This window comes from Struthio camelus, chromosome 12 (genome assembly GCF_040807025.1).
Source record: "Struthio camelus isolate bStrCam1 chromosome 12, bStrCam1.hap1, whole genome shotgun sequence".
Lineage (NCBI taxonomy): Eukaryota > Metazoa > Chordata > Aves > Struthioniformes > Struthionidae > Struthio > Struthio camelus.
Window position 1 is genome coordinate 20,670,771 of NC_090953.1, and position 17,650 is coordinate 20,688,420.

The 17,650-nt window shown below is 40.0% G+C and overlaps 1 protein-coding gene across 1 annotated transcript in view; it reads right to left on the reverse strand.

Annotated features, from left to right (window-relative positions):
- LOC104148343 (C2 calcium-dependent domain-containing protein 4C) overlaps nucleotides 1-17,650 on the reverse strand; it is a 36,651-nt gene that overhangs the window by 18,566 nt on the left and 435 nt on the right. Inside the window, exons 2-3 of the mRNA XM_068958797.1 lie at nucleotides 15,640-15,781; nucleotides 9,533-9,667 (exon numbers count right to left, since the gene is read on the reverse strand). Of these exons, the coding sequence (XP_068814898.1) occupies nucleotides 9,533-9,579 (47 nt within the window). The 5' untranslated portion in view covers nucleotides 9,580-9,667; nucleotides 15,640-15,781. The remainder of the gene's footprint in view (nucleotides 1-9,532; nucleotides 9,668-15,639; nucleotides 15,782-17,650) is intronic.

Genomic DNA, 17,650 nt, shown 5'->3' on the forward strand with positions numbered 1-17,650 from the left:
GAGTGACTAGTCAAAAGGAGAATATTTCAAAAAAGAAAAAGGAAGAACTGTATGTCTCACTGCTCCTAGTTATATTGATTGTTCTCCTCTAAAAAGATGCTAGTTTCCTAAGCCAAAACTTTTTCTCTCACTTTCCCTTTCTTTACAATCCCCTTCTCTGCCTGAATCATGATCAAATTCCTCACCACTTGGTAACTGGAGAGCAGATTGTTGGACTGCAATTAGACATACATATATGGTACCACCTGCTACTTTTTTTTTTTCTCTCTTGTTGGCTCTGGCACAGCTGTTGGTCTCAATTTTTGCAAATTCAGAGTGAATGAAAGGAGGGAATTGTATTTTTTTTGCAGATGCGTTAATTCTACCACAGAGCATGAGGGCACGAAACAAACTCAGAAGTTTTAAAAACCCATAAGAAATGTCATCAAACATTAGACATTAAGGAATTTACCTAAGGAGTCCCCAAAACGATACAGGCCCACAATCACATCTTTGTTACAGGTTCTTTTTGAAAATATTTATCACTTTAGCAGTATACACATGCAAAGTCAGTCAAACAACTGAAAGCTTTAAAAAGCAACACATAGGACAAAATGTTTCAAGCATCAAAACCTGCCAAAAGGTGAGATGAAAAATCTCATTGCTCTATCTTGAATACCTCATTTAAAAGTGAAGGAGACAGAAAGAGATGCATACAGTACAATGTTTCCATATGGTTTTCAGATCACTGACCCAGAATTCAATCTTTGAACTTACCAATACTGTGGTGCAATTTTCTCAAAGGCATTGAAATGTATCAACTTAATTTTAAAGTCTTTTGTGAAGTCAGCTGTAAAACGCAGATAACAATCCTAACTTTCTATTACATTGGTGTTGTAACAAACAGTTCTGAGATATTTGGGGAAAATGAAACATCATGCTATTACCAAAGTCCAGAGTGACCATGCTTACTAAGGTAATGAATCTTTTTCCTTGGGGAGATACACTGAAATAAACAGGATTACTTGAAGCATATGGGCCAGGCTATGTAGAGGAATCTCGTCTGCTTCACAATATTAAAATTTTTGCAAAAACTCAAGAGCTGTTCAGTATTCATACAGTTCCAGCTAGAAAGTATAAACAAAAAGCATCTTAGTATTTGTTTAATTTTGTGATTGTTTTTCTCTTAAATATTCTGCATTTAAAAAGAAATGAGAATTGGTGTTAAGGATAGCTCCCCTATTAGACATGACTATATTTTCAGTGTTAGGTAGAAGAATACTTGCTATTCCCTCACTGAATTGCTGGGTAGAAGTAATATCTAAGCATATAAGAACATCTGCACAACTGTCCAGGAGCCAGAAGGGGATTTAGAGCTTTGAGATCAGTGGGCACAGTTGCCCTTTGGCCAAGTTTTCTGAAGCAGTATAATATTTCATTGCAAAGTTATCAAGCTGTAACTGACTCTTCACAGTCACTAATGCACAAAATACCTAATGCCATGCTCTTCCTTTCTTCTTCAGTGCTGTTTTTCCCAGCACTGCTGTTGCACATTTCCAGTCCCATATGAATTCACAAAGTGTTCCCACGAGAGACAGAGAGCCTTGTGATGGGCTCGACTCTACCTGTGCTACAGCGCCTGGAGCCTCTTCCCTGAAGTGGGACAACCTGGCTGGAATGGGGTCATGGTTTTGTCACCTGAATAAATTCCAAGCTGAGTGGGGTTTCTGTTCCGTTTCAGTAAGATTTAAGCTATGTAGCTTAATGAAAAATGCTTGTGATTATTTTGGAAGAAGGAACTAAGCACGTAGCGACAAAGTTGTAGAGGTTTTTAGGCACTCAGTGATGTAGATGGACACCTGATAGGGGCTTTCTAATGTAATTTTAAACAGTGTCTAAGCAAGTTATGTGCCTTTTATCTGTAGCTCAGGTGCTCTTACAGTTTGCACTAGATGTCTGTTTACATTCTTTGGCACATAAGTACCTTTGTAAATTCAGCCCCTTAACAGTGATTCGGCTCTCACTGAAACATATAGCAAAACATCCATTGATTTAACCCAGCCCCTGCCTAGCTATGTCCAGCCAAACAGCCAGTTACCTTAAATCCCTTCCCCTGACTTCTAGATAGGGATGCACCTCACAACCTCCTCTAGCTCTGAATTTTATAATGGGAACATCACTGCACACTGAAGTGACACCAGTGCCCCCCACATAAGCTACTGCCAGTTCTAGCTATTGACCAGGAAGTATGGAAAGCCACAAGATCCTCAGCAGCTAGCCCTTATCCCCTTTGGTATACCTGCAGCATAACCTTTGAGGTCTCATAATTCAGCTGTGTTCGCATGCATAGACTCTGGTGACTCAAGAAGAGATCTAAAGACATAATCTCAATTGAAATCTTTTGCTCTGCCACTGAAATACATGTTAGGTTTTTTTTCCCTTAAATTCCAGTGAGAAAAAGTTATCGACATACAGCTGAACTAAAATTGAACTTTGGGGTGAATAATAACAAATTATTCTGTTGATCAAGACTAACCAATATGTGTTAATTTATTCAATTTGCATTAATTCTAATGCAGTGCAACAGAAAGCTATCCTGGAATCCAATTTCCCCATTAATGCTAGTCCTTCATATATTCAGAGGAATCTTGATTTTCTTCAAGCACTTACAAAGTCACTGCAGCACTGGCATTTGGCCTTCACTTCCCCCTTCTCTCTTTGGGAGAAGGATTTTTTTCCATTTGGTTTTGAGCTTGAAATTCGTCTGATTCATGGCTTATCAGCATTTTATTTTTGCTCTGGAGATCTTGCTTTGTCCACCTCAGATAACTGGAAAGCAAGTCACATCGAAGGCCTGATGTGCAGTTTGGGTCTGTAGGATGGGGAATGAAGCAGTATGCTGTTTAAGATGACTGCGTTAAGGCACACTATCCACCTTACAACAGGACAGCAGTAGTGATCCCTGCTTGTTTCATGAAGCAGGCTACATCCTGTGTTGACCCCTTGCTGCATATCATTCTTAATTTTCTAACACTCATCAAAATATGCAGTTAAGGACTGTGCCCATGTCCCTGCTGTCCAAGAACATTATATCTGTACTTTGGAACTCTTTTCCCTATATCCAGCAGTTCCTAGACACAAAGGCGCTGTGATCATACAAACCCTGGCCTTCTGTATCCTACATTCCTCATTTGTTTCAGTGTTGCTCTTACTGGTGGTTTACAACAGATTGCAGTCTCAGCTTTGGAGAGCTTTCAGCTGAGCAAATGGAAATCTGCATTACCAAAATGAAATGGATAAGAGGGGAAAATAGTTGTGAAAGTGAAATGGGAGCTGACTTCAGGTAGTAAATCTCAACACAAAAAGGCTGCTTCCACTTACAGCTAACATGTTCAATTACTTGAAGAAACTGGGTTCTAAAAAGAGAATGTGGTCATGCCAGCTTATTCCTCTCATTGCTCTGATGAACTGGTAGAGCAAATATCAAATTTTACTTTTTCTTTGGCAAATCCTCCAAGGTTGATATCTGCCCACAAAAAGGAGATAATCATCGCAAACATAGGAAGTTGCACACCCATGCGTGATCTACAGAGTGTCAGTGATGTTCCTTTTGCTGTCTCCCAGGTAAGGGGCAGAGAAGTGAGTAGTTATCACCAGCTACTAAGGCACACATGATTCAACACTGTGGCTGCAAAGCCGCACAGAGCCCTTCCTGCCCTCCAATTCCCTGTATCAAATCAGTCCATGTAACAGAAGCATATCAGTCTAAACCTCATTATCAAACAAGACAATGGAATTTAACTACAATATCAAAATATTTACAAGATGGATCCTGAGTTTTCTTAATATTTAGATGAAGTGCAGTTACAAATACTTTTCCATATCTGTTACTCTTGGACCGTAGTAGATGATAAAAATACAATTACAGTTAGGGCAGGTAAGAAACCATCACTTAGTTTCAGTGAATCACCACCTTCAATAACGGCCTTGAGGAAAATACCTGTTTTTCCTTTCTACTAACTCTCTACCTCTAAACATGCATGATACATAAACTGCAATCCTGCATCTTAGGGAGAGATTGCAGTATCTACAAAGCTTGCGTGCCACCCTCTGAGGCCAAAGGCTGGTACTACCAGCAGAAAGCACACTACAGCCTGCTGTGTTGCTGCAGTGGAGTTTGAGAAATATTCAACTATTTTAATGTTATGAGTATAAACTAAGTAAAATTCAAGTAGAACTGTTAGGGTAAATCCATAGTAGGATTAAGCTGAATAAAATATTTAAGGGTTACAAAACATTTCTGGGCAAGCTGTGTTTCTGATTTGTATGATAACTCTAGTTCGGCACTGTTACATTTTACTGAAGGAATGATGAAGTCATCCTTAAGACAGAACAGTTATACACAATAGTACCATCTAATATCACTTGCTATAATACTGCAACTGTCTGAGTCTACAAAATGATCCTGGCAGCCTCAACAGCAGTGAATGAAAAAGCCTAGCACATTATGCCCGGTACCTCGCAGCCCCTGGCTCTCTAAAAATACCTGATAGAGCAATTAATCTCGTGATGTAGCTATTGCTTCAGCACCATGCCATCCATTTTTAAGATTCCATAAACACTTGCATGGGAGTTGAGGTCTGTCTGGAAAGAGGCCAGATAATATCATATTATGACCTTAACTTTGCAACACCTTTATATACCTGCTTAGCCAGCAAGACGGGGCTCTGAGTCATCACTTTACCATGTGCTTTCTCCTTTTTAGGGAAACAATGATGCAAATGCCCATAGGTAAGCTGTGGTATGGCCTAACCACGTCTCACGGAATTCAGCTGGACTTGTGCCATCAGCTTCACTAGGCGCACAATCAAGCTGGAAAGGACAGATTTTTTCACAGACACTAAGGATGCAGATCAGCAATTAGCAGGGCTTGTGCTAAGGTGATTTTCAAAATTGCAACAAAGATCTGCATCTTTAGGTGTACCTTTAGAAAGCTGAACCTTGCATGTTGAACTGGGCTTTCTCCGAGGAAAAAGATGTCATTATATAATATAGGCCTGCCTGAATTTTTTTTTCATTATTGCCACACTGAACTTTTAGCTATGATGCCATTCAATCCTGACAATGCTGAACTTACACAACCAGCTTTGGAAGTGACGCTAATTGATCAATCTGGGCATAGAAAAAGAATCAACACATTCAGTGCTTTGCCTGAGCGGCAGAAGGAGGCAACACAAAGAAGGTGCAATACACAAGAAAGGGATCTAAAGGTGCCAGTAGTTAATGAAACTCTGGGATAAACTATTTAACAACAAAGGGTTGGGGGAGGCTTTTTTTTTTTTTTAAAAAGCAGCGTAACATGTAACTCAATTCATTTCAATTGCATGGATTAGCTATCCCCAGACCCTGGGAGTGTTGCATGTTGTGGCATTTCAGTGTCATTCCTCAAAATGCAATAACAAGGAACTCATTTTTTTCCCATGGCATGGCAATATACCAGCCAAATCCATCAATATTTGTCTCACCTAGAGGGGGCAGCATCTGCAATTGTGCCAATACATTTGATGTGTGAACCTCTGTTGTATTTAGACACAGAAATTCAGAACTACAGCCAGCGTAGTGGCCGCAAAAGAGATCACGTATCGCTGGGCAAGGGGAGAGTATTCCATCACATAAAGCCCGGAAGACAGAAATAGTTGGACGTATGCCATTGGAGAAAACTATTCACTGGACTCAGCAACAATTGGAGACATTATTACAGTCCTTTCTGGATGGAATTGTGGAAAAGTAAAAGCAACACTATTAATGAGATTATTCATAGATTGTCTTTATCCCTCACTTCCTCCACCCACTCTGAACTGGCTGCTTCCAGGTCCCTTCACAAAGCCTCATAACAACAGATGTGAGAGAGAGCCCTCTCTGCAACTCTGACATCTGGAACAACCCTCCTGTATTTCTGCATCTCATCACTTCTCCATCTGTCTTCAGACCTCATAAGAGTTCACAGCTTGCTGCTCTGCTGGCACAATTGAGTTTTTCCTCAATTGTTCTGCTAATCTTTTGTATTTAATTCCATGCAACTGTAAATATCTGTTTTATCTGTAAATATATCTGCCACCACTCATAAAATGGTTTTATTTGAAGTTTTAACAGATACTTTTTGATTTGTGTAAGATGATTACTAATAAATGATTGTACACACTTTATTTTGAAGACACAGTGAACGCAAGCCAATCACCAGAGCTGGCTCAAGGATCCTCATCACTGTAAGCAGATTAAGTTTTGCTGCCCTGAGGATAAAGTGAGGGTTACACCCAGAGTTGGCTCCTTCTGCCACAGAAAAGCAAATGGGATCCAGAAGAGGCTCATGTGCCTCTTTTTCCAGAAGTTGCTGTTTCACACATTCTCATCCTCTCTCCTGGCAGTAGAAGCAGCTGCCAGCCTGGCTTTTAGGGCTCTGCTATGGCCCATTCCACCATCCCTGCAGCTGCCTCCTCTGCCTGCACCTAGAGCTGGCCCTGCCAAGCACCAAAAGATTAGCCATGTTTAAAAAAAAAACCACACCCTAAGCTTTGCCTATTCTTTCTTCTTGTGTACATATCTTCATCTCACTAGAAATGCTTTATAAATCAATGACCTTGTGTGCAAGTCTGAAATAAGGAATTTTATGCATCTTTATACATGGAATGTGCCAGCTTCCACCTTGGCAGGATTTTAACTCTTAGTGACACCTGTAGAGTTGTTTTCTAAGACAGATTCTGCCCAGGTTGCGAAGGTCATTTCCAATTACTTATCTCTAGAAAACAAAGTAAGCAGGCACATACATGTACACATGTGCTTGCACAAACACTTATTTCATCCAAAAGGGAACGTGCTTGTTCTGTGCTTTATTTGAATGATCAAGTTGTTGTAAAGGTACTTGTAAAAATACAAACTATAAAGCCAGATATGCACAATGAAGGGTGTAAAATGGTACGTAAGGGCCTAAGTTTGCACCAAGCTCCCATTAGAGTACATTTTCCAGTGAAGTTTAGTTTTCTCGCTTTATGAGCGAGAAAGGTTTACTGTCGTTTAAGACCCCACAACACACCCTGGGCGTGCAACTGGAACGACATAAAATGCTCTGAACTGCTCCTCTGCTCTGCAGTACCTCTCACCTTAGCAACTGAACATCAAATGAGAAAGTTCACATTCATATGCAATAGATTCCATCAAGGAAAGCATCAGTCATTTCTCCATACAAAAGTAATAGAGTTGATGCTTTTGCTCTACTCTCATTCCTCTTTCCTCCAAGATGAGGAAGGGGAGCACATAATACAACAGAAACTAACCCACTGTGGAAAGACTAAATCTGTGCTGAAACACTGAGTTTTGCCCTAGAGATGATGAATAAGATCAAAGAACTGAATTGCAGAATTCATTACAACTGTGGAAAGAAATCATGGGCCTATTTTCAACAGTTGGGAAAAGCTGTCTCAGGTCCAACTTTAAAGTGCTGGGTCAGCTCTGGAAAGGAAGGGGTGGCTTGGCAGAAATAGTAAAGCTAATTAGGGAGTTGGGGAAAACTGCCAAATCCACAGAGTCCTGATTACAATTAGTAGATTTAATAGACTTTTTTTGCTATGAGATGTTTAAAATGGAGAAGAAAAGATTAGAGGAAAAAAAATCTAGCCCTGTTCTAATGTATGTGGTTATGTCCATATACATTAAATGCTACATGGCATCCCATTTCATTTGCATTACATAGATAGCAGAAGAGGTAGAAATGGTCCCTCCTTCAGGGACAACGGTCCCAGAGGAGAGATTCCATGACTGCCACAGGGCTGGCAGAGTGCCTTCATGTAGGAACACAAGGGGCATGCACAAGGGGAACACAAGGAGGGTGGGAGAGGCAGCATAATCAGCTATCCTTGGTTTCCTATCACATAGGAGGAGCTATGGACAATCTGAGCATAAATGAGGCCAGTCCTGAACACTAAAATGTCCTGAGAAAACAGAAAGCACAAAAGCGTCTTACAGCTGAACATAAAATTAACAGAGAGTCAGGCCTGTTACATTTATGTTCCCTCCAGACCTCAGCCATGCCAAGAGAAGTACAGTTCTCATTAATAACTAGTGTTATCATTAAAAAATGGCTGTTAAATCATTACTGACTTAATTGTTGTAGTCTCTCGTTGATATGTTAAGAGATTTTTCAATGAAAACAGAAGAGGCAGCTAGCTTCTGAAGAAAAAACCTAAGAGAAATGTATATAGAGAGAGGAAACAAAGGATGCCCAGTACTATTTTTCTTAAAATTAGCCTCATGTAATTTATACTTTTATAACAATGTGCTGTCAGTGACTTCATGTGAAGAGTGTGAATTTTTCATTTTGCTGAGGGAAGATCTAATTTGCTATTCCCATGGGTGAAAAGCTGATTATGTATGAATTTGATATTCAGAAATAATTACTCGGTTGAGAACGTTAGTCTTATAAACCTGGCTGTGCATGCACAAACAAGAGAAGATGTGCTCAGATTAAAGGAGCGAGCAGGAAGAACTGCGCGAGCACAGTTATCTATAAAATGCAACTGCAAAAAAGCAGAAGAAAATCAGAAGATCTGGACACCATTTAAAAAGTTAAATTCTGGCTATCCTGATATGCACAAAAAGTGCACACACATGTAGAAGTTGCTTGCTCAGCACTGATAGAAAAGGACTCTACTTGCACATTTACCTTAAGAGACATGTTTTGCAAAAGTTGTAATTATACTCTTCTACTTGATGTCAGGAGTGGCTCTCTTCTTTCCTGTATCATCCTTATGAAAGCTAATATACTTCAGTTTTTATAATACTACATTCTTCACCCATTTGGGTAGAGCTGAATAAAGTGACTTTAGATGTCACTGTAGAAAACAGATTACAAAAACTACTACCTCTTTATAGCAACTCCTTTGTCCCTTTAACTTACTGAAAGCCTACTTCTATGCAACCACTTTGTTTATGGAATGAAATTCCATAACACATCTTGATACCTTTTTCAGCTCTCCTCAGCTTACGCAAAGTATCAGCACAAGCAATGAGGAGTAACTGACTATTTCTAGCACCCAATAACTTTATTTGAAACCCCGGATGAGGAGAGCCCCAAAAAACTTTCCTATCCTGTAGGAAAACCTCAGGATTCGGTTCACATACAAAAAACAAAAATGAGACAACAGGAATCTACAAAGATTTAGGGGGAAGTCCAGTCAGATTCTCATACGGTTTGGGAAGAACTACTTTGAAAGGCCTACAGCCCAGTACAGTAAAAATAAGCACTCAGCAGGGCTTCCTTCTTGCTAAGAAGAAGCTGAAATCAGAAGCCTTTGCAGAACATACCAGTCCACCTGTCCATGCTTACAGCTCCATGCATCAGCCACCCACTCAAACAACTATATATCAAGTAAGGGATGAGGAAGAGGGAAAGGAACGGAAACAGGAAAAGGAGAAATAAAGCGAGGAATGAATGTAGGTGGCTTCTGGACAGTCAAGATGAGTGATATCTTCCTGTGCTCTGCCCTACCATGAGCCTTACCTTAGAGGTAACCATCCCAAGACAGTTCTGTTTTCCTGTGGTTTCATTCCTTGACTCTCTGGTGAGGGTCAATCATTGCAGCAATGCTGGCTGCCTGCAGAAGCCTGGGACTAGGCCGTGGAAATCCCGGGGTGACTGTAAAGAGAATACAGCAACTGAATGGGAGTTGCAGGAAGGAACAAAGCTTATCTAACACTTTAGCTCCACATAAACCCAAAATAGAGCTCAAGCAGCATGTGGCCCTGAAGCTGACACCCTGCGTTATTTTCTTCTCGACTAAAAAGTCTGCAAGTAAATGTTGATTTTTTGAAAAAAGTTATACTGTTTGTACACAAAGTTTACCCTATAGGCCCAGATGTTAGTGCTTTATTAAACATACAAATTAGAGGAGACTTGCAATAAAGAATATTGTGACTGCGGCCAATTTTTCCTTGGCAAGCCTCCAGCAGGAAATATTCCTGTGTCAACTGTAGCTCTTTCCTTTGGTATTGCAGAGACTCAGACAATGCATCTGCTGGATTCATTTAAATATGTTCAAGTCTGTGTTTCATTGTTTTAAAGCATCAAAGAATTGTGCTGTTATAAATCATAACAAATAATCAGCAATTCTGAACAATAAAACCACAGAAGAAAAGTGAGGTGCAGATGTTGCCAATCATTGGAGGAGATTGTAAAAGAGAAAAGAAACAGTTAGGTATATTATAGTGCTTGTTATCTGAATGATTTGTTTGAAGACGGGTGCTAACAACACCTCATTTTAAAGGTGAAGATTTTTCCATAACTCCAAATTGCCCTAGCAAAAAATCTTTATTACAGCAACAAACTTGTGTGTTGTAGCATCTGTGCAGCCAGGAGAGCAATGTCATGTATTTTAGGAAATACATTGCTGTTTCTGTGCTTTATCAGCATCCTTACAATATAGGCGCTTGAAAAACACCATTATTGTCACATGGTAAGAATTTCGGACAAAGCAAACATCCAGCATGGCTCCATACAAGTCACATTTGATTTGGATCTCTGCATGTAATTTAAAAAAACACCTAAGCATTTTAGGAGACTCAATCCTATTTTCAAAACTGTAATACTTCATTTCCCTGTCTATTTCAGGCAGCAGATTTGTATGTTCTGTCTTTGGATATGAAGAAGAAATAAAGGGCCAGACTTTTAAAAGTGCTTATTTAGTAGCTGCTTTTAAAAACAACCCAGGAAGGTGTGCCTCTCTATACTCTAGAACATATGGAACGCAAAGACTCTGTATTACTTATTGTTCACATTGAGAATTATCACTTAGCTAAATACATATGGGTTTGCGGACAGCAATCCTGATGTTTACTTTTTGATTCCACCCACAGCAGTTTTGAAAACCTGGAAGTGTTCATCAGATCAGAATGTAGTTCAGCTGCAAACAGTAACATTAAGATGTTTGTTAGAAACCACAGGGGGCTTATAACCAAAGGCAACATGAGTTGCCTTCTGAGAGACAGAGTAATATTACAGGAAATACTGCTTTTTAGGTGTTAGAATTTTTCTGATGATGCTAATACTATGCATGGGGCAGCCAGACTGATTGACTGAAGGATCAGCTTATGGCTCTTCCACTCTGGAGTGGAAGGGATACAACTCAAAGGGATGCTATTTTTGTTATTCATCTCCTGCCTCACTCATTGCCAAATCTGTGTCCCATTAACTTGGTTGGGACTGATATTTTATGAGGGAACCAGATCTGAATTACAATCCTATCCTTCATGCTTTTTGAGCCCTTGAAACTGTTGTTCCCCTTAAGATTAGTTAAGGAAATGCAATTCACTGCATTCCCGGGTCTTGAGTACTCCTTACACAAAAGGTTAACTCCGTAAAGTCATTCTCTAGCTTAGAAACGGCTGAGTGACTTCCTGCAGATACAGCAACTATCACACAAGAGAAAACAATTTCTTTTTGAGGTTGTATATAGACTAATGTAAGTACAGAGCTAAAAAATATCTGATAAGATGAGCTGATCTTGTCTTGACAGACATGATTCAATACTTTTTTTCATCATAACTACAATTAGCAGAGCTAGGAAGAATTGGTAAGGCCCTGGCACAATCACTGCAACTCTGAGCTTCGCTTTGAATACTGAAAACCTGCTAGTGTAAGATGGGGCAGGGGGAGACGATCCCTTCAGTTACTTAGCTTCATTGCTAAGTATAACAGTCTTTAAAGACATTTCCCCCCCCCCCACCCCCGCCATGAATGAACTTCTGGAAGTCTGTGCAAATCTGAAGAGTAAGATTCAGCAACATTATATTGCCTCATTAGGATAACTCTTATCACCTTACAAAGCTGAATCTCATTAAGTTAAGTGAGACTGAGAGTTTACTAAACTAGTAGACTGGAGGATTCTATTATTACCAGAATGAAGAAGTTGACACAGAATAAGAAACTGTTGTAACATAGTAATGCTATGCTTTGTGTACGATGCAGTGGTAAGGAATAAATAAGGAAAGCAGATGTAGCCAAAAAACACTGCAGCAGTATTTACACAAGACCAACAGTAAAATTACTAGCCAAAATTCCACTTTCCCTCACGCACCTCAGATTTTCACCGAATCCATCTAATATAAGCCATGGCACATCTCACATCCATACATCGGATTGACTAATGGGGAGGAAAACCAAAAGAACTGCTTTCCTCTGTCCCTCTTGCAGCTGCAGCATAAGGGCCAATTTCTGCCAGTGCCTCGCAGCTCAGCACGGCAGGGAAAGGGTGGTGACTGCTGAAGTCAAACAGCAGCATAACCTGTAAACCACCTTCAGCAAACAGATAGATTTGGACAATAGACTTTCCCTAGTTATTTTAATTGTTCAGAATAACTTAAAGCCTCCTATTAAACAGGAAATTAAGAAATCAAACAGTTTTTGTAAGTGTTCTCTAGGGTAAGTATTTATTTGCATCATTATTTGCTCTTTTTCTGAGACTTACTCATTTAAAATCTCAAAGGCAACTGCTTACTCTAAGCTATCTGGCAAACTGTCTTAGCTTTTCCCCAAACACTGGCTATTTATGTCAGAAAAGGTGTGATCCATGGCATTCAGTTCTATCCTGACTTACATTGATTTGTTACATCGTATGGTGGAAATCATGTTACCTCTCTGCACTTTGCTTTATCTATTCGTAAACACATACTTAATGCTGTGACACTGCAGCAACAGGTACAGCAGGAACACTGAAGTAGAAGATGAATGGGCATGCATCCCAAGGTAGCAGAGAGATTTGAGTAGTCTTTATCAGCTTATGACCTGCCCATATTATCAGTTTTCATTACTCAGGCACTCTGGTATCAAAAAAACAGCATTTGTGCATTCTAACAGCTGGTAGAGGTAACATCTGAAATAATGATACCTTTGAGCACTCCTGGACGACAAGCTTAAGAATTCAGAATGATCTGAAGAAACTAGAGAAACAGCCCACTGTCAGGAAACTGAGTTAGAGATATGTTCAAAGCAGAAAGAAAAACCACATATAAAAATACAAAACAAAAAAGCAGCTTAGTACCAGAAAGGTAGCAGTCATCCAGCAGGTTAATTTAGATCATGAACCAAAGCTAGAAGCAACATGGAGGTCTCCATCAAAGTTTTGAGAAACATGCAAGTAAAGTGGCAGTGACCCAGAGGGGAGTAATCAGAATGATAAGGAGACTAGAAACCCTGTGAGAAACACCTAAAAAGACTTTTAGTCTAGTAAAGAAGTGGAATTTATAATTATTGAAATAATCAATAATTATAAAGTTAAAAAATCCATTTGTTTACAATGCCTAAAGAGAGAAATACAGCAGGAGATGAGCTGAATTAGTCAGAGCTGGACTGGCTCCTCAGAGAAACTTTCTACTGGAAATGGCTACACAGAGATACTGCAGTATCTTCTGTCCTGATGATTTTAAAAAAAAGGTTAAATAAACACCAGTCCTAGGTGACCTATTAATCTCACCGTTATACAGGAGTTTGTTTCGTGTGCTTTCTCTCAGCCCTACGTTTTTATGACTGTAGGATTCATTGCTAGCTTGCATATTAGGATAAACATCTCAGATATATATCCCCAAAGGCATCTCCTTGGTCTTCTTCACATATCCCTCTCAGACTTTCCTTTGCCACAGTGCTTAAAAATAATTGCCAATGGTCTAGGCTGCTGATGTGCAGGAACCAATGCATGTGGTACTACCAATGCCTTACTTACATTACCCATCTGCCTGAATCCATCTGCTGCCTCTCATTTTATAGCTATATAGTAAGCTCTTTAGGGCAAGGACTGCTTTTTTTTAATCCTATATTTGCTCAGCACCTAATCAAACAGAATTGCTTTCCAGAATAATAACACCAACAATAATAGGAATATTAAAACAATAAGCATTACATGAGCATTGTAACACTTTGAAGGATCAGTTTATTCCTTGCCTAAAATCAGTTAGGGAACAGCAAGGGTCAGCTGCTCCCTCAGAGACAAGGGACCAGGAACCAAGCACAAGTACACAGCCAACAGAACAGGGGCCTCCCCAGTCAAGGCCCCATCCCACAGCTCCTGAGCAAGGCAGGCCCAAAGAGGGCAGCCAGTGGCAACCAAGAGTCCGGATCACCAGTTAAGGTCATATTGATGAGAAAGATCCCAGGTGAAGCCAGGAAGTCAATCCAGAGATCAAAAGCAGATCTGGAGAGAGTAGCTAAGATCAGACACAGCCCACTGATCATCAGAAAGAACCTTAGCAGCAAGACAAGCCTGAGATCAAGCTAAGAAGTCAGTTCACTAGACAGAGGCCACATCAGCAGGACCTATAACTAAGTACTGACAAAAATATAACTGAGCCAAAGCCTAACACTCTGACAGCTTATCTCAGACAGGAAGCAAAGGCCCAGGCCTGAGCTTAAATGGGCCCCCCCTGGGCCAGAGGGTGTGGGTCACAGCCCCAGGTGAGGCTGATCAGGGCAATTAGGGCCTATTAGTGCCATCAGAGCCCTAATCATTCTCTTCCAATGCAAAAGTAATAACGATAGTGATGATTCTTCCTAACATTACTCACCAAAGATTAGTTTGACTCATAGTAAATGCCATGTTTATAACTATGTCTCTTAAATTTTTCTTTCTAAACCTTCTAAAGTAGTTATTAAAGTAGTCTGGTCATGCTTTAGCCACAACCTCTCACAGCAGGGTTTTTTGTTTTTGTTTTTTTGTTTTTAATCGGTTTATGTTGCTCGAGTTTCCTGAGCCTTGCAGGTAGCATACTTCCTACTGAGGTGTTTGAAGTATTTTGGTACTGGCTCTGGCAGAGCATTCACAGTATCATTTATAAAATAGAATAAGATTATTTTATCACTGTCAGTTTTCTCAGTCTGCCATACCACAGTGGAAAATGCATATGCTCATCCCCACACTCACGCACACACCATCTACTTTATATGCCTAGATTTGAGTTATGCTGCATTTAAATTGACCTGTTCTGAGACAGTGATTTAAAATATATTTGAAATGACAGATTAGGAAACAGTTTATAGCATATACTGCATTGAAGGCTCCCTACACACACATTTGACTTCACCTGAAACATCACCAAACATGCCAGAATTGGTGTCATTTGAAATAGTGCTCCCACAGGTTAGTTTAAGTATCAGAGTAGGAGAATATTTTCAATATAAAGATTAACACAGGACCATGAACAAGTAAGATGGCATTTATGGATAGATTGTGTAATATTTCCCTCCTCTGTCAGTTTTTTGAGATCACTTAGCATCTGCCTCCCAGCCTCACTGTCCTGCCTGGTGAAGCACTGGAGAATGTTCCTAACGTTCACATGCCAGTCCCATTTTGTTTCACAGAGGCAGATATGACTGTCGTACTTCTTGCTCTGACAAAGCATATTCGCCCTTAAGGCTCTGGCATTTGGTAATTAGGGAGAGGGGAAGGAAAAACATTAGAATAGCGAGATGGAAGGCAAATGTAACCTCAGAAGTAAAGTCAGATGCCTGATACAATGCCTTCATTTTTAAATGTTCTTTGAATACAAATAAAGCCTAGAAATGTTATATTCTTTAAAAAATTGTTATTCTTCCACTCTATCATAACAAGTCATAAGCATTACCTGTCACAGCTGGTAATTGCGACTGGAGTCTGATTTGATCTCAGGAGATTATTATGTCAGGCTGGTAGTCGGACATATTTCAAACTCTGCAGTTACCACTGGCAAAATCAGTTTAATGATACTCCAGGAAACCAGTGACAGACTGAATAGAAAAGAAATGAAAGGTCAAAAGTTTTGTAGAAATGCGAAATGAAATTTGCATTATTCCAGTAGATTGATGTAAGCACTTTCAGGTTCATCTATAGTGTGATTAGTTTTTTTCAACAGAAATACACCTATCTACAAATTTTAGTAATGAACTAATGTAAACTAACCAGGAAGCTGTATTTATGATCTCTACATCCACCAAGATACAGCAAAAATTTAAGTTATTTCTCATTACTAAGACAACAAAAGTTGGATCCTCAAATGACACTGAGAGGAGATCTCATTCATTATTATAATGCTATTATTACCGATTGCTACTACTGCAGAATTCGGTCATGGGCCCAGACCCCATTGTATTGCGTGGTATGCAAAAGAGCAAAAAAGCTGGTCTGTGCCCCAAAGTCAGTCAGTACCTGGGTACAAAGGGAAACAGTGGATGGGTCCAGAAAGATAGACAGATTAGGAGCAGAAAGACATAGAAACGATGCAGGGTAGGTGGACAGCTGCTGGTCTCATCGCTGCACTGCGTTTTATAGCCGCGTTCAGCTGCCTGGAATTGTGCTGCGTTTCTGTTGGCGTCACAGTACAGAGATTCCAAAGACGAGGCTGCGAGGGCAGCGCGGCCTCCCTGTAAACTCCGAGAGGAAACAGGAGAGCACGGGACTACGCTCACCCGAACGGACATGAGCCGCGGAGACTGGAGTCGTGGCCTGGCGTCTTATCGCGTAAGGGAACACATGGCCTAGGAAAAGCCTAAAAAGTGAAGCTTGTAAGGCAGAAATAGCCAAAGCAAGGAAGAAAAGCAACTGAGTAGAGGAGGTTTCTTTTGAAACAGTATTGCAGCTGGAAAATAAGATAATACTGCAGAGAGAGAACAATGAGGTGGTCAATATATATGCTGTAAGAGTCTGGGGGAGAGTTTAAGTGGTACGATGAATACGATGAATACGGAAGGCCACATTATCAGAAACTTATCGCTATGGTGAGTAAGAGGCCAGAAAAAGCTGTCTTTATGCAAAATGTTATGGCTGTTTACAGACAACTTACACCTGCAAAATTACCTCTGAAGTGCAAGATATACTTACGTCTTATTTTAATAATGGAAATAACAATTATTCTGTTAAACTAGTACATTGTCAAGTATTTGCAAGTTATAAAGCAAACCCTGCAGGGTCTCTTTTTTAATTAAGAGGACGCTCTCTGTTCTTTTGCTAGTGTTGACACAGCTCAGACCATTACAGATGTTAATATCGTGATGCTTTTAACTCTGTAGTGTGGGCGTGCAAGATAACTGAGCTTAGTTTTTCTAATTATAGACTGACTTAAACACACGAACCAAGATGCGAGTTGATCCAAGGGTATCTGTGTTGGACCATGTCACTGTACAGTGCAATTGTATGCGAGTCCCGTGTCTTAGGGTTAATTTGATGAAGCAAAATTACCCTTGAAGGAAAGAATGGCTGTTGGGCGATGCAGGTCTTTACTCTGGTTAGAAGCAAAAACCTTTATCCATGGCTGTGCTTCAGCTAAATCAGGTTCGATTATTTTGATCGTATGATCTTTTTAACTGCAGTGGTTTTACTGAGAGATGCCCTAGTATAGATAAAATTAATTTACATAAGGGACTTAAGTTGGCACAGGTATTCCTTGTCTCATATTGACATGGGTATGCAGCTGTCATGGTACTGGAACAGTTAAAGCGGTACCATCTATGTATGGACAGTCCTGAGCTTCCTTTGCTACTACAGCAGCAAATTTGTTGCTGGCTTTGCTTCCAAATACTTAACACCACAAAATCCAAACGCCGTTTCAGTTGGACTCTTTGTTCGAAGTGCATTGACCATATTTTCATACTTTTTGGTAC